A 21,684-nucleotide genomic window follows, 5' to 3' on the forward strand; every position below is an offset into this window, starting at 1 on the left:
ATACTAGTAGTGTTGACTTCAATTGAAAATGTTAAATACTTAACAGCTCGATAAATGCAGAAGGCCAGCTAGTCAATAGTAAAGTCGGTTAAATCTTACTTTCTAAGAGTGTGGCTCATTCATTACTCCAAACCCCTTAATTCTTCTATTTTTCTCAACAGATGGTATCATTTCTGTTGGTTTTGTGATCCAAATGAGAAAGCTCTCTACAGACCACTTGTAGGCCATCGACACCAGTTTGTGAAGAAATGAGCTTCATTGTTGAAAGAGAAAAAATGTGTAGCTGGCAAGTTACCTCTTCCAACTTAAAAGTTTTACTGACAATCACACGCAACTATGGGAACACACGGTGGAGTACATTATTAATATTTAAGATTAATTCTTTTTATTTCAAAGGGAAACTGAAAAAATGTCTGGCTTTATCAGCTGTAGGTTCTTCTTGTAAAAATTTGGTTAGATGAAGTGTGGTATCTTCAATATTCAGTGTTTAACCACCAAGACATTTGGACTGACTCATTGCAGCGGATTTAAAATCTCAAAATAAAACCATCTTCACTTTTTTTATTACATTGAAAGTTTGTTGTTCCTTAACTATATGAGAAAATTGGGTAACCTTCCCATTTCAATTTATGTATAGTTTGAGAAAGTATGAAGTTTTATTAACAATCATTACAAGACACACTCGTTTTGTCTTCTGTTGAATCAATACTGGCAAGCGTACATAGACAACCTCTGCTTGAAATGGAAGTTCTTCAAAGCATCTATTGTAAATGGAATTCATGATTTAATACTTATTCACTGATTTCTTGATACTATTTTCTATTAAGGATTTGAAAAATGTACACTGCATGTATGCAGAAATGTTTGCACATGTATTAAAGAGCATTCTGCTCATTTCTGGGGAGGAGAAAGGAGTGCTAGTGTACCTCTATCACCACAACATTTGGGTCACAATCAGCCAGCTGCAGATACTTCCATTGAAATATACATGAGCATTGCAAATAAAAAACAGCACTCAATTGTGAAAACACTCTTCTGCTTAGTTCCCCCTCATCTTTAGATGTGAATAAAGGTCTCTAGGATATATTTTGTGATGTTTCCTTCTCAGCACTGGAAATTACAGACTTTATGAAACATCTTGAAGTACTACTGTTTAAAGAGCAACATTTTCTGCTTCTGTGTTTAATTTTGGTAGTTTCTCCATTTCTAAAGACTACTGCATGCTTATGCCTTTATTCGTAAGACAAAGACACTTGAAAACTGCTGCACTGTTGAATATCTGCTATATGTTTAATTTCAGTGCTGCCATTTCAGTTTGCATTTTGCATGAAAATTGCCTACACAGACAATGAGACAAATTCTGATCCCTTAAAATTTAATAGCAAAACTCCCATTGATTTCATTGGGAAGAGAACTAGGCTCAGTATGAATGACAAACAATTGCTTGACGTTGGTTTAGCTACCTAGAAATAACTGTTGAAGTGTTGATTACCAAGTTACATATATACAAATTGAATAGACAACTTATTAAAGAGCTCTCTCAAAACCCACTATGCAGAAAACTTCATTATGTTCATTATATGTTACACAGGGATATAGGAATTGCCATACTGGATCAGCCCTGTGGTCTGTCTGGTCAGTATGCAGTCTCCAACAGTGGCCAGCATCAGATGCTACAGCGGAACGTGCACAAAACCCACCAGGAAGCAGATGAGGGTTAATCAGCTCCTCATTAAGGTGTCATCCTAATCCTTAATAGACAGATATTAATTTAAGTCTTTAAACATGAAGTTTTAGAACTTTTCCAAAAATGTGTTAGAATTAATTATTATAACTCGGCATAGTCTTGTTATTCATATAAATGTCCAGTCCCTCTGTCAAGGTTCCATCCCCACTCTGAACTCTAGGGTACTAATGTGGGGACCTGCATAAAAGACCCCCTAAGCTTATTCTTACCAGCTTAGGTTAAAAACTTCCTCAAGGTATAAACTTTGCCTTGTCCTTGAATCCTATGCTGCTACCACCAAGCATATTAAACAAAGCACAGGGAAAGAGCCCACTTGAAGACGTCTTCCCCCAAAATATCCCCCCAAGCCCTACACCCCCTTTCCTGGGAAAGGCTTGATAAAAATCCTCACCAATATGTACAGGTGAACACAGAACCAAACCCTTGGATCTTAAGAACAATGAAAAACAATCAGGTTTTTAAAAGAAGAATTTTAATTAAAGAAAAGGTAAAAAGAATCACCTCTGTAAAATCAGGATACCTTACAGGGTAATCAGATTCAAAACCTAGAGAATCCCTCTAGGCAAAACCTTAAGTTACAAAAAGACACAAAAACAGCAATTCCATTCAACACAGCCTATTTTACCAGCCATTAAACAAAAGGATATCTAACACCTTTCTAGCTAGATGACTTACTAACTTTTTACAGGAATTCTGAGCTGCATTCCTGATCTGTTCCTGGCAAAAGCATCACACAGACAGACAGACCCTTTGTTCCCCACCCTCCTCCAGCTTTGAAAGTATCTTGTCTCCTCATTGGTCATTTTGGTCAGATGCCAGCAAGGTTATCTTAGGTTCTGAACCATTTACAGGTTTTGCGTCTGGTCAGGAGGAATTTTATAGCACTGTACACAGAAAGGTGGTTACCCTTCCCTTTATATTTCTGACACCCTTCTAGATAATCACTGAATTCTTGACTTCAATGACTTTCTAGAGCAATGAGTTCCACAATCCAAATATGCAGAGTGAAAATGTATTTCTCTTTTCCAGTTCTGAATTTAACTTTCTATTTCTTTGAATATCCCTTTGTTGTTAAATTACATGAGAGGGAAAACAGAAACTCCTGATATATCTTCTCTAGACCATGCATTATGTTACATATTTTTATCCTGTCCCCTGTTATTGTTTCCTTTCTAAGGTGAACAATCCTAAATCTTTTCACTCTCTCTTTATAGGAGTTTTCCCATCCCTTAACATTGTCACTTTTCTCTGGAGCCCTTCTAGTTCTGCAAGATCCTTTTTGAGATGGGATGACATATATGCACATTGTTTTCTAAATGGTGGCATACTACGGATTTGTATAATGACAATATATTTCTACATTATTCTCCATCCTGTTCCTTCAGCATCCTAACACCGTTTGCTTTTTCTGACCACAATTGCACATTGAGATGACTTCGCTGAGCTGCCTACAGCAATGGTCTCCAAACATTCTATGCACAAGATAATTTTTTGAATTTAAGTGCAACCCAGGGTCTACCTGGCCCCTTCACCACAGCCTTGCCGCACTCACTCCATCCCCCCATCCTTCTGTCGCTCACTCTCCCCCACCCTCACTCATTTTCACCGGGTTGGGGAGGTGGTGCGGGCTCTGGGCTGGGGCTCAGGGGTTTGGAGTGTGGGAGGTGGCTCTAGGCTGATCCTGGGGCAGAGGGTTGCAGTGCAGGAGGGGGTGGGGAGTCCAAGCTCTGGGAGGAAGTTCAGGGTGCAGGAGGGAGTATGGGGTGCTGACTCCAGGAAGGGGCTCAGGGCTGGGATGCAAGCTTCCACCAGGCAGCACTCACCTCAGGCAGCTCCTGGAGGGCAGTGCATGGCTAAGACAGGCACCCTGCTTGCCCCGGCCCCACACCACTCCCGAAAGGAGCAGACCTGGCAGGGAGTGCAGGGTTCTCCGCATGCTGCTCCTGTCTGCAAGCACCAGGAATGGGGGAACTGGGGCTAATGGAAGTTGCGGGGGAGGTGCCTGCAGAGAGGGGCAGCTCACAAAGCCACATGCCCCTTCCTCCCCGGAGCCACACTGGCCGCTTACGGGAGCGGCGTGGGGCCAGCGCAGGCAGGGAGCCTGCCTTAGAGGCAGCTCTGCTACACCACTGGACTTTTAGTGGCCGGAGATCACAATCGACTGGGAGAATCTCCAGGATTGACCAGTCAATCGCGATCAATGGGTTGGCAACCACTGATCTACAGTAACATTCAGATCCCTTTCCTTGGCTGCTACTGTTAATTTAAAACCCTATGTGATATATGAGTAGTTGAAATCTTTCCCTTCAGTGTGCAGTACTTTGTACTTATCAACACTGAACTCCATCTGACCTCATGTTGCCCATTACCTAGCTTGTTAGTCTCTCAAATTCCTCAGTTGTCTCTGGACTTGATTAACTTTAGGTTGGTTGGTTGCAAATTTTGCTAACTGACTGATCACTCCCCTTTTCAGATCATTAGTACATTAGTACAAATTCTTGATGTAGCCCACCGTTCACCTTTTCCCATGACAAAATTTATTCTTACTCAGTTTCCTGCATGAGCCAGCTTTTGATCCATGACAATGTTGCCTCTCATCCCATTGCTAATTAGTTTCTGCAGTAGCCTCTTGCAAGGAACCTTGCCAAAGTCAATTTGGAAGCCCAAATAACTTATGTCAACCATCTCTCCTTTTGACATTTTTTTATTGACATACTCAAATAATTTTAATAGCTTAGTCAGATACTAAAACTGTGCTGGTTAGACACTAACATATCACTATCTGGCAGGTGTTCTATTTTTAATTATAATTTCAACCACATTACCAGATATAAAACATAAAGCTATGTGGTATGTACTTTCATGGCTTGCCCCTCTAGCCTTTTAAAAATATATGTACATTTGCTATCCGCAAAATCTTTCTGTAATGTAGCGATTAAACCAAAAAACAAAAACAAAAAAGACTGCATTTTGTAATAGCAGCGCAGTCATTTCATTCTTAAGCTCCTTCAGAACTCTCGGATGTATACCATCTAGGCCTTGTGACTTATTGCTTTTTAAAATTATCAGTTTGTTCCAACATCTTGTATTCTGACACCTCAAACTCTGATAGCACCTCATCTTTATTACTATAAAAGAGGTCCCGTATAGGAATCTTTCTAATGTCCTCTGGCGTGAAGATTAATACAAATAAATCATTTAGGGTCTCAATAACATCCTTATCCTCCTTAATTGCTCTCTTTAACCTCTAGTGATACTAAGGACCCACAGATTCTTTCATTCTAACAGAAGCAGGAAGCTAATATATTGTGTTCTATCTTTAGATATTTACTCTTCAAAATCTATTTTGGTCCTCTTACATATTATCTGCTTTAATTTATGCTTCTAGTGATTGTTTCTCTATGGTTAGATTTCTGCATTTTGAAGAGTCTCTGGCTCAGATAGCCTTCTAAGCTTGCCCCGTAGTCATAGTTTACTTCCTACTTTCCTTGTTCCCTTGTATTCAGAAGCAAGCATACATAGCCCACATATCACACATGCTGTCCTACATGTGGTGTTCCACACTGTGTATTCTAAAAATATATTGGGCCATTCAACATATTAGCAAAGGAAAATGAGTTACATGTTCAAGGCTGGTTCATCGGATATAAACCAGACACTGTGGCTGAACCTGGATGAGACAGACTCAATCCAAGAAATAAGTGAGAAAATGCTTGTCGGTATAGTAGGAAGCAGACAGTAATTAGGAGAATTAGTAAATACGACATCTCCTTTGCTTGAAGGGATCTGCCCACTCTTTGTGACACACGTTCACAAGTTTGAGGGCCAGGGCAGGTCTTGAAATTGGTAGATCTGTTAGAGATACAGAGAACAGCAGATAATTTTTTTTTTTTTTTAAATCTCTGCTTGGGTGGAAGGTTGCAAATTCACTGTCAGATGTAGACATCCCTCCCTTTAGAACTTGCTTCCTGCTTTGGTCTGACAGCCTCAAGTGTGCTGACTTATGGAGCATGCTGTAAGACTCCTTTTCTTTCCCAGACTTTTGAGATCAGGATGAGTGGGAATTTGTTGCCAATAGACTGATGGTAACAAAACAGGAATTCTCCTCCTCCAATTTATAGTTTTTGATTACTTAATATTGAATGAGTACATTTCTACAAATCAAAGTGATTCGCCTTCTACTAAAAACCTCAGATACAACACACCAGCAATATAAGCTTTGTTTAGTTCCAAGGGTTAACATGAAAGTGAAGTGAATAATTATTGCCTGCTGAAACTGACTGTGGCAAGTGTTTTTGGATTACTCAAATTACACTGTACTGACATGCTTTAAAGTTCAACTAAGCATTTTCAATGTTAAACGGAAACCTCAGCACTTGAGATTTCCAACAGGTAGATTAAATGAGCTGTTCTCCCTGGATTACAAAATATAAAAATGTAACTAAGTGTCAAAGGTTTAAAGAGTACTTACTTACATAATAAATATGTTTATTTCAATTGTAACTATCTGCAAGTTTATGAATGATATGCATTTGATGAAATAATGGGTGTACTGTTTGTACAATACACTAATTTGTATGCAAATACCTGTGCCATATCCCTGAATGTTAAAGGATGTGGGAAGTTTATAGAATAAAATACAAAAAGACCCCCATCAAGGTTTGATTTTCACCTTTAATATGATCATGATTCTTTTTTACTTAATACTTCTGTAAAAAGTTATTACAGGTTTATAGATTATTGCAGTGATTTCTAAGGAAGATTGTCAGCCCTCCGGCTGAAGCTACATATTGTATACATTATTAGTAATTGGCACTATTTACTACAGCATGAAGGACAATACCTTTTAAATAAAGATAAAGCAACATTTATCTGGAAAACATTCAGATTGAAAATGGAGCTTTCCTTCTTACATTACCGTAGCATAGCAATATCCCACAAATTACATTTTAAAAATGCTATTTTCTGAATGGTCACGGAATAAAAAAGTCATGATGAAAATTAACCAGTTTTGTCCAAAAAATGCTATTATGAGCACACTGCAGTTTTTCAGCAAATCTTATGCCAAGCATCGGAAGGCAAAAGCCTAAAACATAAAAGCTTCCAATTTGTCTGGCTAGTCCATTCTCCTTCCTCTGGAGTGATCAGTGACCCACACTGCTTTGCTTTAAGACAGTGCACTAATCACTACTACTGTTCTTTGTTGTGGTTGATGCCATCAGGAAGACAAATTCAAGTCCTTAAGATGCAAGTCCTAACAAAAAGCCTCCAACAAATCCACTGGATACTACTATATTCTGTTTGATAAATTCTGTTGACTGAAAAAGAAAAGAGTTTTTAGTGATCTGTGTAAAACCATTACACTTAATGGGAACATTTAGTATTTTTATCATGATTAAATAAGAACAGAGGTTTTTACTATTTTTAAAAAACTTCATTTTTCAAAACCTGTTAGTTTAGCAGATATAGCACATGCTGGAGTCAGGTATCGTGCACACTGACTGCAAACTTTAACAGCACACTTCATTCTTGACTTGTAGTATGGCTCTTATGCCAATACTGGCCTTTTTCTGTGCAGAAGCTCTGCACTGTACACTTCCTTTGTAAAAATGTGAGCGCTAAGGTAATACCACTAAACTCATCTCTGTTTTAACCAGACACAGGGAATTATAATTAGATTAATTATAATCTCAAGGTCACTTCTTTCTGATCCACACTTTTGTCATCTTTAATGCTGTAAATCATATACCAGAGGAAAGCATCATACTAGATCAACAGTTGTTTGGATATAAGTAGTAACACAATATAATCTGTGGGTTATGACAGGTATGCAAAATAAATGTGATTTACATCTTTACTATGATGTAATCGGCATTTTGTAAACCAACAACATTAGATATTTCAGACAACAGAGTAGTCTACAATTTTAAAATCAAAGCCATTTGAACACTATTTTCAATTTCCTGGTCCACCCCTCAGCCAGTCAAAAAAGACTGATTAAATTACATCTGATTTAGAGAGCTGTATACCAAGTTTCGGACTGGAATTAAAATTATAAAAACAATTTGGGAACGAAGGTTTAATTCTATATAGGTTATGTTGGAGATAACACCTTTAACTACAGAGACACCAATGTGGGCATTGCTATGATTCTCTGCAGCATAACAAAAGTCAGACTTCAAGACAAGTAGTCAGAAAAAGCCCATACATCTCCTGGAAAAAAGGCTCACTTTTTCTAATATTCTGTTGGTAAAGGGAAGTCCTCAAATGAGAAACTATTCCTAAAACTAAATGGGCCTCAGCTATATTAGAAAAGTGTTGATAGTTTCTCTTCAGTGCATCAACATTATGCACACCACAGACACGTTTTGGAGAGGGACATTCGCTAAACTGGTTCAAGGAATGAGGTGGACAACTCCATGCAATCTAAAGCATAGTTCCCATTACTTGTACATAGGCAAACTTATTCCTCATTTTAAAGTCAATATGAAAACACTTAGGGATTAATTACTTTTAGTACAGTACTTCACCAGCAATTAGAAATTCTCTGCACTTATTTGGTTGAGAGTATAACAGGGGACAATAAAGCCTTGTAGATGGATGTTTGCACCACCAGTCCGTTATCCAGATGTGACAAGAAGCTCAAAGATTACGAACACCTAAGGATTCAATACCAGCTCCAAAATGTTTTTACTTCATTCAAAAGGGAGAAAGGGTAACTTTTTTCAAAATCATAATTTTGAGCTGCAACATCACCACCAAAAAGCAACTTTAAGTAAAGTGATAAGCAACCAATATTCTGGGATGTTAACTGGCCTTACAGCAGGATGCAAATTCCCAAAACTGGCACATGGCTGTTATACCTCTCTATTTTATGAAGACAAGCCCTGAAGCCTGATCAGCATAAGGCAAGAAGTAAATGTTATGGTCTGGCATGAGAACAAAAAATCTCACCTGGAAGTGAACATTAGTATAACAAATAGGTACTGGGCTGTCCTGCAGGACTTCTAACATTTATTAAAACATAGAACTATGTTCTGTTGATAAGATTGTGTAAGTCTTCCCTAAGAAGCGGGACTATGCTCATGCAAGTTTGCAAATGCTGCCTAGAATTTTAGTTATCAGACATAACTATCATCAAATGCAGTGGAAGGCCAGAAACCTCAATCAATGTAATCTTAACCGAAATGAAACAGCACACAGTTCGGAACAATTTATTTTTTAAAAACATCTTACCTCTTCAATGAGGGTGCTGATTTCAGGTGCTGCCCTGTTCGCACGTTTTTTTATCTGTCTTTTTGCTTTGTTTACATCTTTTTCAACTCTCTTCCAGTCAACTTGCACATACCCACTATGACTGGCAATCTAGGGCAATTAAAAAAATATTAAGTAAGAACAATTACACTAACCATATAACATATACATATAACATGTTACATATAACATCCAAAGAGTCAAATCACAAGATGAAAAGGAGGACTTGTGGCACCTTAGAGGCTAACAAATTTATCTGAGCATAAGCTTTCGTGAGCTACAGCTCACTTCATCGGATGCATCTGATGAAGTGAGCTGTAGCTCACGAAAGCTTATGCTCAAATAAATTTGTTAGTCTCTAAGGTGCCACAAGTACTCCTTTTCTTTTTGCGAATACAGACTAATACGGCTGCTACTCTGAAACAAATCATAAGATGTTTGTGTCTACCCAATTTTAAAAACTGTTTCGGGTTTTCTTTTTCTAGAGAAAGACAAACATGGAAGTTCAAGTACTTTAATTACAGATGCTACAGATACTGTGTTTTAACATGCCAGAAATTATTTCTGTAATAAATCAAAAATATACTTTGAAAAAGAACTGGCAAGGTTCAATAGATTCTCGTTTCTTTCCTCCCTTTTCTACTTTTTATTTTATACTACGCTTGAAATTAATTTACATGTTAATTTATATAGGTCAATTTACATACTCAATATTTATTACGGCTTTACTTGCTGCAAAACAGAAACTGAAAGCACTTTTATCAAAGGACTAAAAGGTAACTTTGTTTCATTTTAGTTTCTTTCAGCATCCCTGTTGAAATTTTAATTTAGGACAGGGCGCTCAGAGAATCTGTTATCTAAACCTCACACAGAAAGAGAGAGAACTATCATCTTGTCTTTAGTATTATAAACTGTTCAGCATAATAAGAACCTAATACTACAGGATTCTAGCCCTCTCCACATCACTAAGCCCCAAATAAATGGTATAAGTATCAGTGAATAACATGAACCACTTCTACCATAACACCAACAAGATATTAGGCAACTAATTATGAGCAAATAGAGGAGCAGTTGCAGACAAGTTCATTCTAACTTTAAAAAACAATCCTCAAACAGCCAAAAATAATCCCACATTTTTTACTATGAATGTTTTATCCCTTTCCCCCATATTTTTGTTATTAGGCACTGAACTGTAAACACTTATGCAGCTGTGCAACTTGACACACACAAATTTACTCACATGAGTAAAGTAATGCACATTTAAGTGGCTGTAGGACGAGGGCCATAGATAGCAAAAATTTTAGGGCAGAGACTGCATTTTCTTTAAGAGTGGAGAACACCTAACATTTTGTGGACAATGACTTACTACAAATAATGCCTCTTAATTGGATAACACCATAATTAATCAAGACAGGAAAATCAAGGCTACAAAGATCTGCGACTGTCTTTTAAATGTTGGGTAAATCAGTCTATATATCCATTAAAAATATATATTATCCATAAATTTTATAGGCAAGTTTTGTTTTTAATATGAACTCAAAAACTGAGATTCATATAGTGAGAAAGTCATACAATGGAACCCTGTTCACAATCTTAAGTATGGAGCCAGGAATAACTCCTCCATAATGTCTTGAACTTAAACACCACATTTTGATTTGCAGTCACTGGTTTCTGCTGAAGTCATTAACTCAAAAGAATCTTCTTAGCTAAATTACCTCGCTGCAGTTACTCACATGGGCTGTGAACACCTTTGTTATGGAACACAATAAAGAAAATGCAGAAGCAGACGGAATAGGAAGAGCGGACTAAAGAACCAACTTCTCCAACAGGAAGTTTCACCCACATTAAACCAACCAACATGAGGAAGTGCTTGTTACCATTAAATAGCATTCAGTTAGTTTTACAACAGACAATACTTAAAAGTTTACCCAGTTCCAGATTCATAAATCTGATACTTAAACAGGAAGCATTACCCACCACACACGTGTACACTTTAACAAGGTGTTTAAAGACACTAACTTTATCATACAGGAGTTAACAAATGAACTAAAAGAAACAGAGAAGGTAAATCTTCCTTTGAAGACTTAAACTCCAGGGTTTAGATCCTCAGCTAGTGCCATTAAAAAAAAAAAAAAAAAAAAAAAAAAAAAATCAATGGAACTACTCTAGTTTACACACGCTAAGGACCTGGCCCAAAATATTTCTACTAAAACTTGTCAGACCTAATGCATTTGCTTAAAGGCAAATTTCCAATATAAAATTCTATTTGCTTTGGCAGTTCTGTTGAATGCCCCTCTCAAACAGTGCACAAAACTGTGAAGTTGGATATTCAACACAAGAATTTGAGAAACCCTCACCTTTTTATCCCCCCCTCCCAACTTCATTGAGATGTCCCAGCATGCATCATGCCACAATATCATAGCTACCACAGAACCTCAGTGAAGTACATAGCCAGACCAGAGTAGGCCAGGTAAATCCTAGTGTTATTTTTGTATGGTTTTCAAAGGTTCCATTTGTTACAGATTCATTTGAGTGAAAACTTGAACCCATCAATGGTGTTTTTAATAGAATGAGTCCAAATATGGAAAAGAAATAATAAATAAATTACTACAAATAAAACTTATGATTAAATAATGGCTAACAACAGATTGACTCAAACACCGACATGAGGCTAACAGGAGCAAAAAGCAGTAAAAACATTTTGCCACTAAACTGAACAGATATGACTAATATACAGAAGTAAAGGGGCATGCTCCATCAACATCCTCAGATGCCCCAGGAATCTCTCAGACTCTAACTGCTAGGTGGCAACTTTGCATGATTTATTTACATTTCCATCACCACTACAGTCCCATGTAGCAATATTTTATATACAGTGATTCTCTACCTTTATCCCTTTCCTGCAGGGCCAGGAAGGAACAGAGGTCTCCCTTCTTTGAGATCTTGGCACACATTGGGCTCAGCTAGCCCTAGTTTCTCCCTTTCTATAGTTCCTTCCTATGTCCTCCTTACACCCCTCTACTAGTGGACAAATTGGTTCACCCAGCCTGATCAGCCAATTAGCTGACTGATGCCTAAGTGATCATAGTGTTGGCTCACTTACTAGCTCCCAGCACTCTGTCTCAAGAAACAGATCTTTCAAGCGACAAAGTGCTTTAAAAAAACCCCAAAATAAAACAAACAAAAAAACCTAACCCAAAGTCATTTTTCAGAGGGGAACCACATTTTAAGGATTTGGCATGTTTCTCCATAGTTCTCCCTACTATAAGGAACCAGTTAATCTAAAGGCTATAAAACAGTGGTGGGCAAACTACGGCCTGCGGGACCGTCCTGCTGAGCCCCTGAGCTCCTGGCCAGGGAAGCTAGTCCCCAGCCCCTCACCCGCTGTCCCCCCTCCCGGGCAGCCACGCCACTGTGCGGGCTGCGCAGCTTGTGCCCACCCACCTCCCAGGCTTTCAAATAAGCCTGTCCTGCTGCTCTGAGTGGCATGATAAGGGTAAGGGGGGGGTGGTTGGATGGGATGGAGGTTTGGGGGGGCAGTCAGGAGATAGGGAAGGTTGGATGGGGGGGTTTTGGGGGGGACAGGGGTCCTGGAAGGAGGTGGTCAGGGGACAAGGAGTGGGGAAGGGATGGATGGGTCAGGGGTCCTGGGGAGCTGTCAGGGGGTGGGGGTGTGGATAGGGGGTCGGGGCAGTCAGAGGACATGGAGCAGGGGGGGTTGGATAGGGTATGGGGTCCCGGGGAGGGTTCCAGGAGAGGGCGGTCAGGGGACAAGGAGCGAGAGTGTGGGGGGTGGTTGAATGGGTCGGCGGTTCTGAGGGGGGCAGTCAGGGGGCGGGAAGTGGGAGGGGATGGGGCCAGGCTGTTTGGGGAGGCACAGCCTTCCCTACCCGGCCCTCCATTCCGTTTTGCAACCCCGATGTAGCCCTCGGGCCAAAAAGTTTGCCCACCCCTGCTAAAGAAGGAAAGATGTTAAGTTTGTTACTGTTTGTTATGAGAAATGAATTATTTTTTATTAGTTGCTTTTATTTTTCCAGTGCCTATCTATTATAGTGGACTTGAACTTGCCTTGTATCAGGCACATTAGGAGAATTTACTCTTTCTACAAAAAATGATACACAATGAATCAAATTAAATTGTTCAAAATATCAAACTTTCATGATATTTGATGAGGATAATAAGGTCTTGACTTATAAAAGCCATGCCGATTCCTTAACCGATTCTTTTCCTTCTCTCTCCCCCACCCTACAAGACTACTTTTTAATAGGATCAGTTGTAAAGTTGCTAATTGAACTAGCCTGTTTTCAGAATTTGACTTACTATCTGCTACCTGCGACAAACTAAACATGTAATATATTTTGTTTTTAGTTTCCAACTAGATCCCTTGAAATCAATTTAATATACACTAAAAAAAAGTTAGAAGGTTCTTCTCGAATTTCAAAAACTAAACAAATAGGACTCTACTTGAGTACCCTTCCCAAGAAACAGGCCCCCTTCTTGTTCCAATGGATTCCTCTGGTACCTGTAACTTCTCAACATTTTGCATTAACAAAACTTGAAACTTCAAGGAAACTTAAAAAAAAGTTAATTTCTAGTCACCTGCTGAAAACCCTTCAAGCTGTTCGATGAATGCATAATACCTGAATTAAAGTGAATTTACACTGTATTTACAGATTATTTTTAAATGAAAATACTTTAAAGACTATAGAAATGTAATTAGACCACCATTCAATTTATGACTAATCTTTAATATGCTAAGTACCTAGAATTAAATGACTAAGACATTTACTTCTAGCAGAATCTGATTTGAATCGAAGATGGAGACAACTGAACCTAAATGTACAACTGAAGTATAATAGTCTACCCTGCCCAACCCTCCCCTCATAAATTTCCTTATCAGATATTTTCCACAGGAAAGGCCAACACACACACAAAAATCAAGATGTACATAAACAGATACAATAAGTCCTCACTTAACGTTGTTGTTATGTTCCTGAAAAACACGACTAAGTGAAACGATGTTAAGCGAATCCAATTTCCCAATAAGAATTAATGTAAATGGGGGGGTTAGGTTCCAGGGAATTTTTTTTTTTGCCAGACAAAAGGCATTATATACATTTTAAACAATTTTAAACAAGCAATTTAATACAGTAACTCCCCACTTAACGTCCTCTCGCTTAACCTCCACCCCTTCGCTCAAGCCTCCACCCTTAACCCGCCTCTTCTCCACCTCCTCCCCCTTTACTCTGCACGCAGCGTCCTCGCTCCTCCCTCCTCCTCCCAACAGCAATCAGCTGGTTTGCGGCATTCAGGAGGCTGGGGAGGGAGTGGGGAGGCTGCACACTGTGTCCTCACTCCTTCCCTCAGCCTCCTGAATGCTGCAATTGCCGATTGCCTGATTACTGATTGCCTCGGGCAGGAGGAGCAGGGGGAAGGCCCTGATCCGCAGGGTCCGCCAGCGGGCGGGAGGGGCGGAGTGGGGCAGCTGATAGGGTGGTTGCCAGCTGAGAACAAAGCAGGAGGCCAAATGACGTGATAGGAGAACATTGCACAACTTTAAACGAGCATGTTCTGTAATGGAGCAGTGACGTAACATTGAAACAACGTTAGGCGAGAGGACGTTAAGTGGGGAGTTGCTGTGCAGGAAACCTGTTTTCCCCATTTGTATATAGGCTCTTTAGTGATTTACAAGCTTTTTGTTTCTTTTTTTTTTAATTCAAAATTTGTGTGACACAAATTGATAAGGCTAGCCAAGTGGTAGAATGTTGTACTGCTAAGCAGGAAAAGCCAGTTCTGAAACCCAAACCCATGCTCTTCTGGACAAATGGAATTTAAATACTGAAGTATAATGAGCACTCCTAAACCCCACAGGTTGTGCCTACACAAAGAACTGAATCATTCCCAACTGATCCAGAGGTGTATGGCACTGGTTTAAGGCAAAGAATTCAGTGTATCCATGCTAGTCAGATTGATTTGTGCACCATCTCCATATCTGGGTTATTCTAAACCATTTCAGGTGCAACGCCCTTGGGATACATGTCCAAGGCACAACTCACAGCAATGGTCAGTCTTAGATATTTCAGAAGGTCATCAGTAGCGAGAGACACATTTTTGGGAAAACTATCAGAACCGTTTCAGTTTGACCCATTTCAGTGTTGTCCCCATTGGTGCTAAAATGGATCAGATTGAAACATTTCTCAGACCTGTTGAAAACCCACAGAGTTTTTGGAACATATGTAAACTCCTGCTGAAAACCCACACCATTTTTGGAACACATATAAACTAACAAGTACCTGTGTGTGAGAACACCACAACACTTAACAAGGTTCTAGGGGAATCAAGTAAAAAGTAAAAGTTGCTAGTGGATGGAAGTGACCTCACAGCACAAAACACTTTGGCTAATTAAGGAGCAGCACTTAGAGGTCCCATACTTATACAAAAAGAAAAGCGGGAGAGGTTTTTCAGAAACGTCAAGGACTCTATTAGTGAGAAGACTGTCCAGTCTTTAAAATGGCGGGTATAAATTTTGAATGAACCTACTGGTTCATTACTAGGCTCTCAGTTCACTTCCCCTGAAGTGACCTGGAGAAAATGGATTAGGCCACATGTCATTCTGAGATGGGGAGAGACAGTGACCATAATTAACCACTGGAACAACTTTCCAAAGCATGTGGTAGATTCTCCAACACTCGAAGTCTTTAACTCAAAATTTGAGGTCTTTCTAAAATGTATGTTCTTGCTCAATCCCAAATCATTGGATATAATGCAGGAGGTCAGACTAGGTGATAAAATTATTATTTTGTCCTCAAAAACCTATTAATCTGGCCTACAGTAGAGCTGAGGAGGTGAAAACAGTTGGGCAGGGAGAAAGCTGTGGAGCAGGGAGAGGTCAGAGGAAGCAGCTGCTGAGGAAAAGGTAATATAACTAGCAACACTAGTGCTAAGGGAAAGAGTACTCTCAAATGTGAGCCAGAGAGCTGAGCTAGCAGCAGATGAAGAAAAGGAAACAAAATGTGGAAGGAGTCTCAAATAGATGCTGGAGGAGGCAATCTGTCCACCGTTATTCTTATATTAAGAATTTCTAATGCAATTATTTATATCAATTTTTTACATCTTCAACATTACAATAACAATAAACTAGACACCTAGACGATGATTGTCAAAGGAGTCTAATTCACTTAGGTACCTTTGAGATTCCATCCCCCTGTTAACAGAAAATAAAGATTGCTTACCTTCCTTGATCTCTGCAACGGCAATTTTATAATCAATTTGCTAAGTCTGGCAATATCAACTCAAAAATAGCATTTCAATTTCTGCATTATGGTTTTCATTCTTTCAGCTCACTTGAAACTATTTTTATTTAAAAGTATTTGATTATTCCTGTTTGTTATAATATTTCTGATCAATAGCTTTAAAAAACTGAATGTAAAACTAAGTAAAAATATACCAGCACAGTAGCAGTATTTTTCTCTTAAGTGCTAAAGCTAATATAAGAAATAGATATGGAACTCCCCTTCCCCACCTAAGTATAAGCCAGTTGCTGAGTTTTTTCCATATAATTCAAATATAAAACATTCCCTAAATATTAAAATATTAAATTCTATATACCTGAAGTAGAAGAAATCCACCACCTACTGCAGTTGCTGCAAGTTTTCCAACTTTCTGGAACAAAAATCCTGCACACCTTAGAAGACCCAAAAAAACAACATTCCAATAAAGTTAAGATTGTCTGGCCCACAGTGCCACTTTTCATATTAAACCCTACTAAAATTTTGGATTGCTAAAATGACAGAGTTTCACTTTCCTATTTCTTACTCTGTAGCCTGCAAGTTATGAGAAATTATAGATTTATGTAATACAAACACTTTTTGGTGACTTAGATCAAGCAAAAGTCTAGATCAGAAAGGGTGTTATCAACTAATGGTTATTTGATGTCCTCTGGAAAGTGAGTTGGTGGCTTCAGGCCTTGTCTACACACAATAATTTAATTAAATTGCACCATGTTAAGTGGTACAATCAGTTAAAGCATTATAACCCCCTTAATGCAAAGTTATATCAGTATAAAGGTGCCTTTATAGGTATATCTATTCTGGTAGGGAAGGAGAAATAAGCTATACTGGTTAAAGGGACTTTTGTATCAATATAAACTGCATCCACAGTAGGGGCTATACCAATTTAACTATTTCAGTAAAAAAAACAACAACACGCACCCCCCACAACAAAATAGTTAAATCAGCACAAAAATTGCATGCAGACAAGGTCCTAGTCTATTTTCGAGTGAAGAAAAGCTTCCTTTCTATTTAACATTCATGTTGGCACACTCTGAGATGAGTCTACCACCTTGTCAGTTCTAGCCCTGGCCTGCGTGTGCCAGGACTGAGGTATTTTTGTAGGGCTGTTAGAAACAAGTTTCACTGCCACTCCACAAACTGAACCTGTTTTATAGAAAAGGTACTTCCATTTCTAGACTCCTCGATTTGGCACTTTTCATGATTTTGGCACTAAACTCCCATTACACTTTGTTCTAAAAACTCCAAAGGCTATTGTACATTTATCTATTATTTATAAAAACTGTAGGGAGACACAGGTTAAAAATCATATTGAAACTACTAATTCCCCAACTATTATTAAACACCTCATATTATTTAAACAATTTTAAAATAATAATAGTCTTTTCACCATTTATGCTCTTTGGTTTGTTTTTACACTTCACTCAGCTTGTACAACAGAGATTCATTTCACTTTCATTTAGCCCATTTTACTTTCAGGTTCTCATGTATTGGAATTTTAAACATAATAGCACTGTTTAAATCCAAAAATATATGTTTTCATTAACTTAAAAAGTGTTGTCATATAATATTAATGTTTTAATATTAGAACTTAAGTTAATACTTTGTCCTTATGGTTGTAAACTTTTTTTTTTTTTTTAAAACAGAACACTCAGATGAAATATCTTTTTTAGCTAAGGTGATATAACAACTTCACATTTCACTATCTGTAAGAAAAACTGCATAGAAGTTGTTCAATTTCAAGTGGCTTTTGCTTTTAAACAAAAAAGCACCTTCACCTAAAAAAAAAAAAAAAATGTATTTGGGGCCCTGGACTAAGTCTGCCCCACATTTCTTCTGACCTGTTTTACATGCAAGTCTTATTCACAGTAACAAAACAAATAGGTCTCATGTCTGTATTATAACAAATAATATGCTACTCATTAGCAACACTAGCATTATATACAGTAATTTTCCATTTGTTTGTTAAAGAAATGATCTTAAGAGTTCTGTCACTTCTTCAAAGCTCTTTTGCAATAACTGGCAAGGGCTCTCTTTTATAATAGGTGTGTTTTACTGACTGACACTAGGCAGGGCTTTTCAGGTGTGATCTAGTGCCAGTTCTTTCCTTATCTCTTGAATTTACAGTTATTAATTAGGAAACTCTGCAAGCTCAAACAGTTTATCACTTTGAATGATACAGAACAGTCAAGAATTTAAGAACAGTCAAATGCATGGCCCAATAATCAAAAGTGATCTTCTCTCACCAACCAGTCACTCCGCCCATTACAATCTGAGTGGCTACAGAATACTTTTCTACAATTGGTCCAGAATTTCGGCCAAACACACGATTCCACCAATGGTGACGCCTTGCATAGTCTGTTAAATCCAATACTTCATACGAATCATCATCACTGTCGTGCTCTTAAAAAAAAAAAAAATTACCATAGGTGATTCTCCTTTTAGTGAGTGTTCAAAGCACGTTATAAAAGGATTAGTTCTGAACTTCTCAATTGTGTAGTACATTTTTGCTTTATGAGAACTAAAACGATTAATAAAACCACTGTAAGTAGCTCAGTACAAAAGTCTCAGCCATCTTTTTAAAATTTTGAGGTAAATACAGGTCAACAGGCTAGTAAATTAAGAAGATACACACAAAACTATAGTATTATCACATTACTATCAGTTGCAATCAATACTTAATGATCTTGACTACTTAAAAGGGAGGGCAAGTGACTCAAACAACAGAAGCAGCAGCCCCAACAAGCTGGCACTTAACTCTCCTGCTACCAGGTCCCCAGTAGTAAGTAGCTGCAACTACAAACTGTCCACTTTGTTTATTACAGAGGGGACAGAAACATCAAATAAGGATTATTTGTCTTAGGCCTGGTCTACACAGTTTTTGTACTAGTATTATGATGGTTAGGGGTGTGATCATTTTTAACCCAAATAGTTATACATCCCCTACTGTGGATACAACTGTACCAGTATAAAGGTGTATAGTTTTACTTCCCTTCTTGATCAGGAACACCTATACCAATATAAAGCATCTTTACATCGGTATAACTGTGTCCACACTAGAGAGAACTATATCAGCTAACGGTGGTACAACTTTTGTGTTTAGTCAAGCCTAAAGGGGAAGGAAGCAAGCTATGGAAATGTTTTCACCCAACACTGCAAAGGACCTTGTAAATTTAATCTCTTGGCTTTAATGGGCTTTGAATAAGGCCCTAAATGGCAAGTCTATTCATTCCTCTCCTTTCTTGACTGTGCTAGGATTTCTGGGGGCATTTGTTGAATACTTGACATTTCGGTGGCACATTTTATCAGAAGATCTGACCTTGCATTAATCACAGTCATGCCCTGCAGCCCTGACCCTCCCAAGCAGCCTGGCTGCAGGGGACCTAAGGGCTGCTCCCATCCCACAGACGAGGAAGCGACGCGGGGCGCACGCTGAGCCCCAGGGACTTCGCGAGCGACTCCGCCGTCGCAGCAAGGACGGAACCCAGGAGTCCTGGCCCCGAGCCCCCGCCCGGCAACTTCCACCCCAGGGGCAGCCACTTCCCGGCAGGACGAGGCGGCGGCGGCGGCGCTTCCCCCGAGCCGGGCGCTTCCTCCCAACCCGCCTCCGCCCTGCAGCCACCAGGGGCCGCCCCCGCTAAGCCCCTCCCCGGCCGGGGCACGGGGGCGCTCGGGGCAGAGAAGCTCCCACTAGGGGGCCCGGCTGAGGCGGGAACGAGTCTCCCCGCGAGGGGACCAGGCCGGGCCGCGCCCCCGGGAGACTCACTCACCCGAGGCGGAGCGAGGCCTCCGAGCCGCCATGTTAGCGACTGCTTACTGGGCGGGGGCTGGAGCGGAGCGGCGCCGCTCTGCGCCGCCGGACGCCGCGCTCTATGCTCCCGCCGCTCCGCTCGGCTGAGCGCGAGGCCGGCGCAGACCGCTCCGCGAATAGCGGCGCCGGGCCTCGCCGCCGGCCGGAGGGGTGCGGGGTGACGTCACCGCCACCTCTGGCCCGGGGGGTTGTGGGGATTGTAGTTCTACTGGCTGGTCCCCTGCGCTGCTGCGGCCCGGCTGGGGGCGCCTTGCGAGCCCCGCCAGCAGGGATGCCAGCAGCTGCCGGGGTCCCAGCACGGCCAGCCCCAGGCACTAACAAGCGCTGGGGGCGGGCCCGCGAGCCGTGTCACGCGCAGCCGCGCGTTGGGGCTGCCTCGGGTTCGCCCGCTGGCTTTTGCGCCCTCAGGGCAGCGGGTCCCCCAGGGAGGCGGCTCGGCGAGGTGCCAACTTTCTAACCCCACAAAACCGAACAGCCTCGTCCCGCCCCTTTCCGGGGGCCCCGACCCCGCTCACGACTTTCCCCCAGCCTCCTTCCCTCCCTCGCTTTCACTGGGGGGGCGCGGGGGGGGGGGCTGGGGATAAAGGGTTCAGGGTGCAGGAGGGGGCAGTGCGGGCGGGGCTAAGGGCTCTACCTGGGTGTGGGCTCTGGGGTGGGGCCAGAAATGAGGGGTGCAGGAGTGGGATCAGGGCTGGGGGTTGGGACGTGAGCTTATCTCGGGTGGCTCCCTGTCAGCGGTGCAGCAGGGAGTGGGGGCTAAGGCAGGCTCCAGGCCTGTCCTGGCACCACGCTGCACCCAGCTGCAGGTCCAGGTCCTAGGCGGGGGGGGGCAGGATGCTCCGGGCGCCGTTCTCGGCCGCAGTCACTCACTCGCCCCCCCCCCATCTCCCATTGGCTGGTGCTCGGTCAACGGAAGGGCAGAGCCAATGCTTGGGGTGGGGGCAGTGCATGGAGCCCCGTGGACCCCCTGCCTTGGAGCCAGTAGGACTGTCAATTGCAATTAACTCATGCAATTAACTCAAAAAAATTAATTGTGATTAACTGCAGTTTTAATCACACTATTAAACAAGAAAATACCAATAGAAATGTATTAAATATTTTGGATGTTTTTCTACATTTTCATATATATCTTGTATTCTATGTTGAAATTAAAATCAAAGTGTATATTTTGATTACAAATATTTGCACTGTAAAAATGATAAACAGAAGAAATAGTGTAGTTCAGTTCATCTCATACAAGCACTGTAGTGCAATCGCTTTGTCCTGAAAGTGCAACTTAAAAATGTAGGGGTTTTTTTTTGTTACATAACTGCACTCAAAACAATATAAAACTTCAGAGGCTACAGGTCCACTCAGTCCTACTTCTTGTTCAACCAATCGCTAAGACAAACAAATTTGTTTACATTTACAGGAGATCATGCTGCCCTCTTCTTATTTACAATGTCACCAGAAAGTGAGAACGGGCATTTGCGTGGCACTTTTGTAGCCAGCATTGCAAGGTATTTAAGTTCCAGGTATGCTAAACGTTTGTATGCCCCTTCATGCTTTGGCCACCATTCCAGAGGACATGCTGATGATGCTTG

The 21,684-nt window shown here is 40.6% G+C and overlaps 1 protein-coding gene across 4 annotated transcripts; it reads right to left on the reverse strand.

The window, feature by feature from the left end:
• Positions 1 to 6,403: 6,403 nt before the first annotated feature.
• Positions 6,404 to 20,922, reverse strand: FUNDC1 (FUN14 domain containing 1). 4 transcript variants are annotated; one of them, XM_043506318.1, is made up of 6 exons: positions 20,061 to 20,270; positions 18,537 to 18,693; positions 16,610 to 16,685; positions 16,188 to 16,205; positions 8,984 to 9,112; positions 6,404 to 7,065 (listed from the first exon to the last, which is right to left on the reverse strand). In XM_043506318.1, the coding sequence occupies exons 1-6, from the start codon at positions 20,089 to 20,091 to the stop codon at positions 6,988 to 6,990; spliced, it is 489 nt and encodes a 162-aa protein (XP_043362253.1). In that variant the 5' UTR covers positions 20,092 to 20,270; the 3' UTR covers positions 6,404 to 6,987. The 4 variants fall into 4 exon arrangements, with proteins under 4 accessions (XP_043362253.1, XP_043362267.1, XP_038243162.1 ...); XM_043506332.1 differs by lacking the exon at positions 20,061 to 20,270 and adding an exon at positions 19,610 to 19,837; XM_038387234.2 differs by lacking the exon at positions 16,188 to 16,205 and having other exon boundaries at positions 20,061 to 20,922.
• Between the last annotated feature and the right edge of the window lie 762 nt (positions 20,923 to 21,684).

The sequence above is a fragment of the Dermochelys coriacea genome, chromosome 1, assembly GCF_009764565.3.
Source record: "Dermochelys coriacea isolate rDerCor1 chromosome 1, rDerCor1.pri.v4, whole genome shotgun sequence".
Classification (NCBI taxonomy): Eukaryota; Metazoa; Chordata; order Testudines; family Dermochelyidae; genus Dermochelys; species Dermochelys coriacea.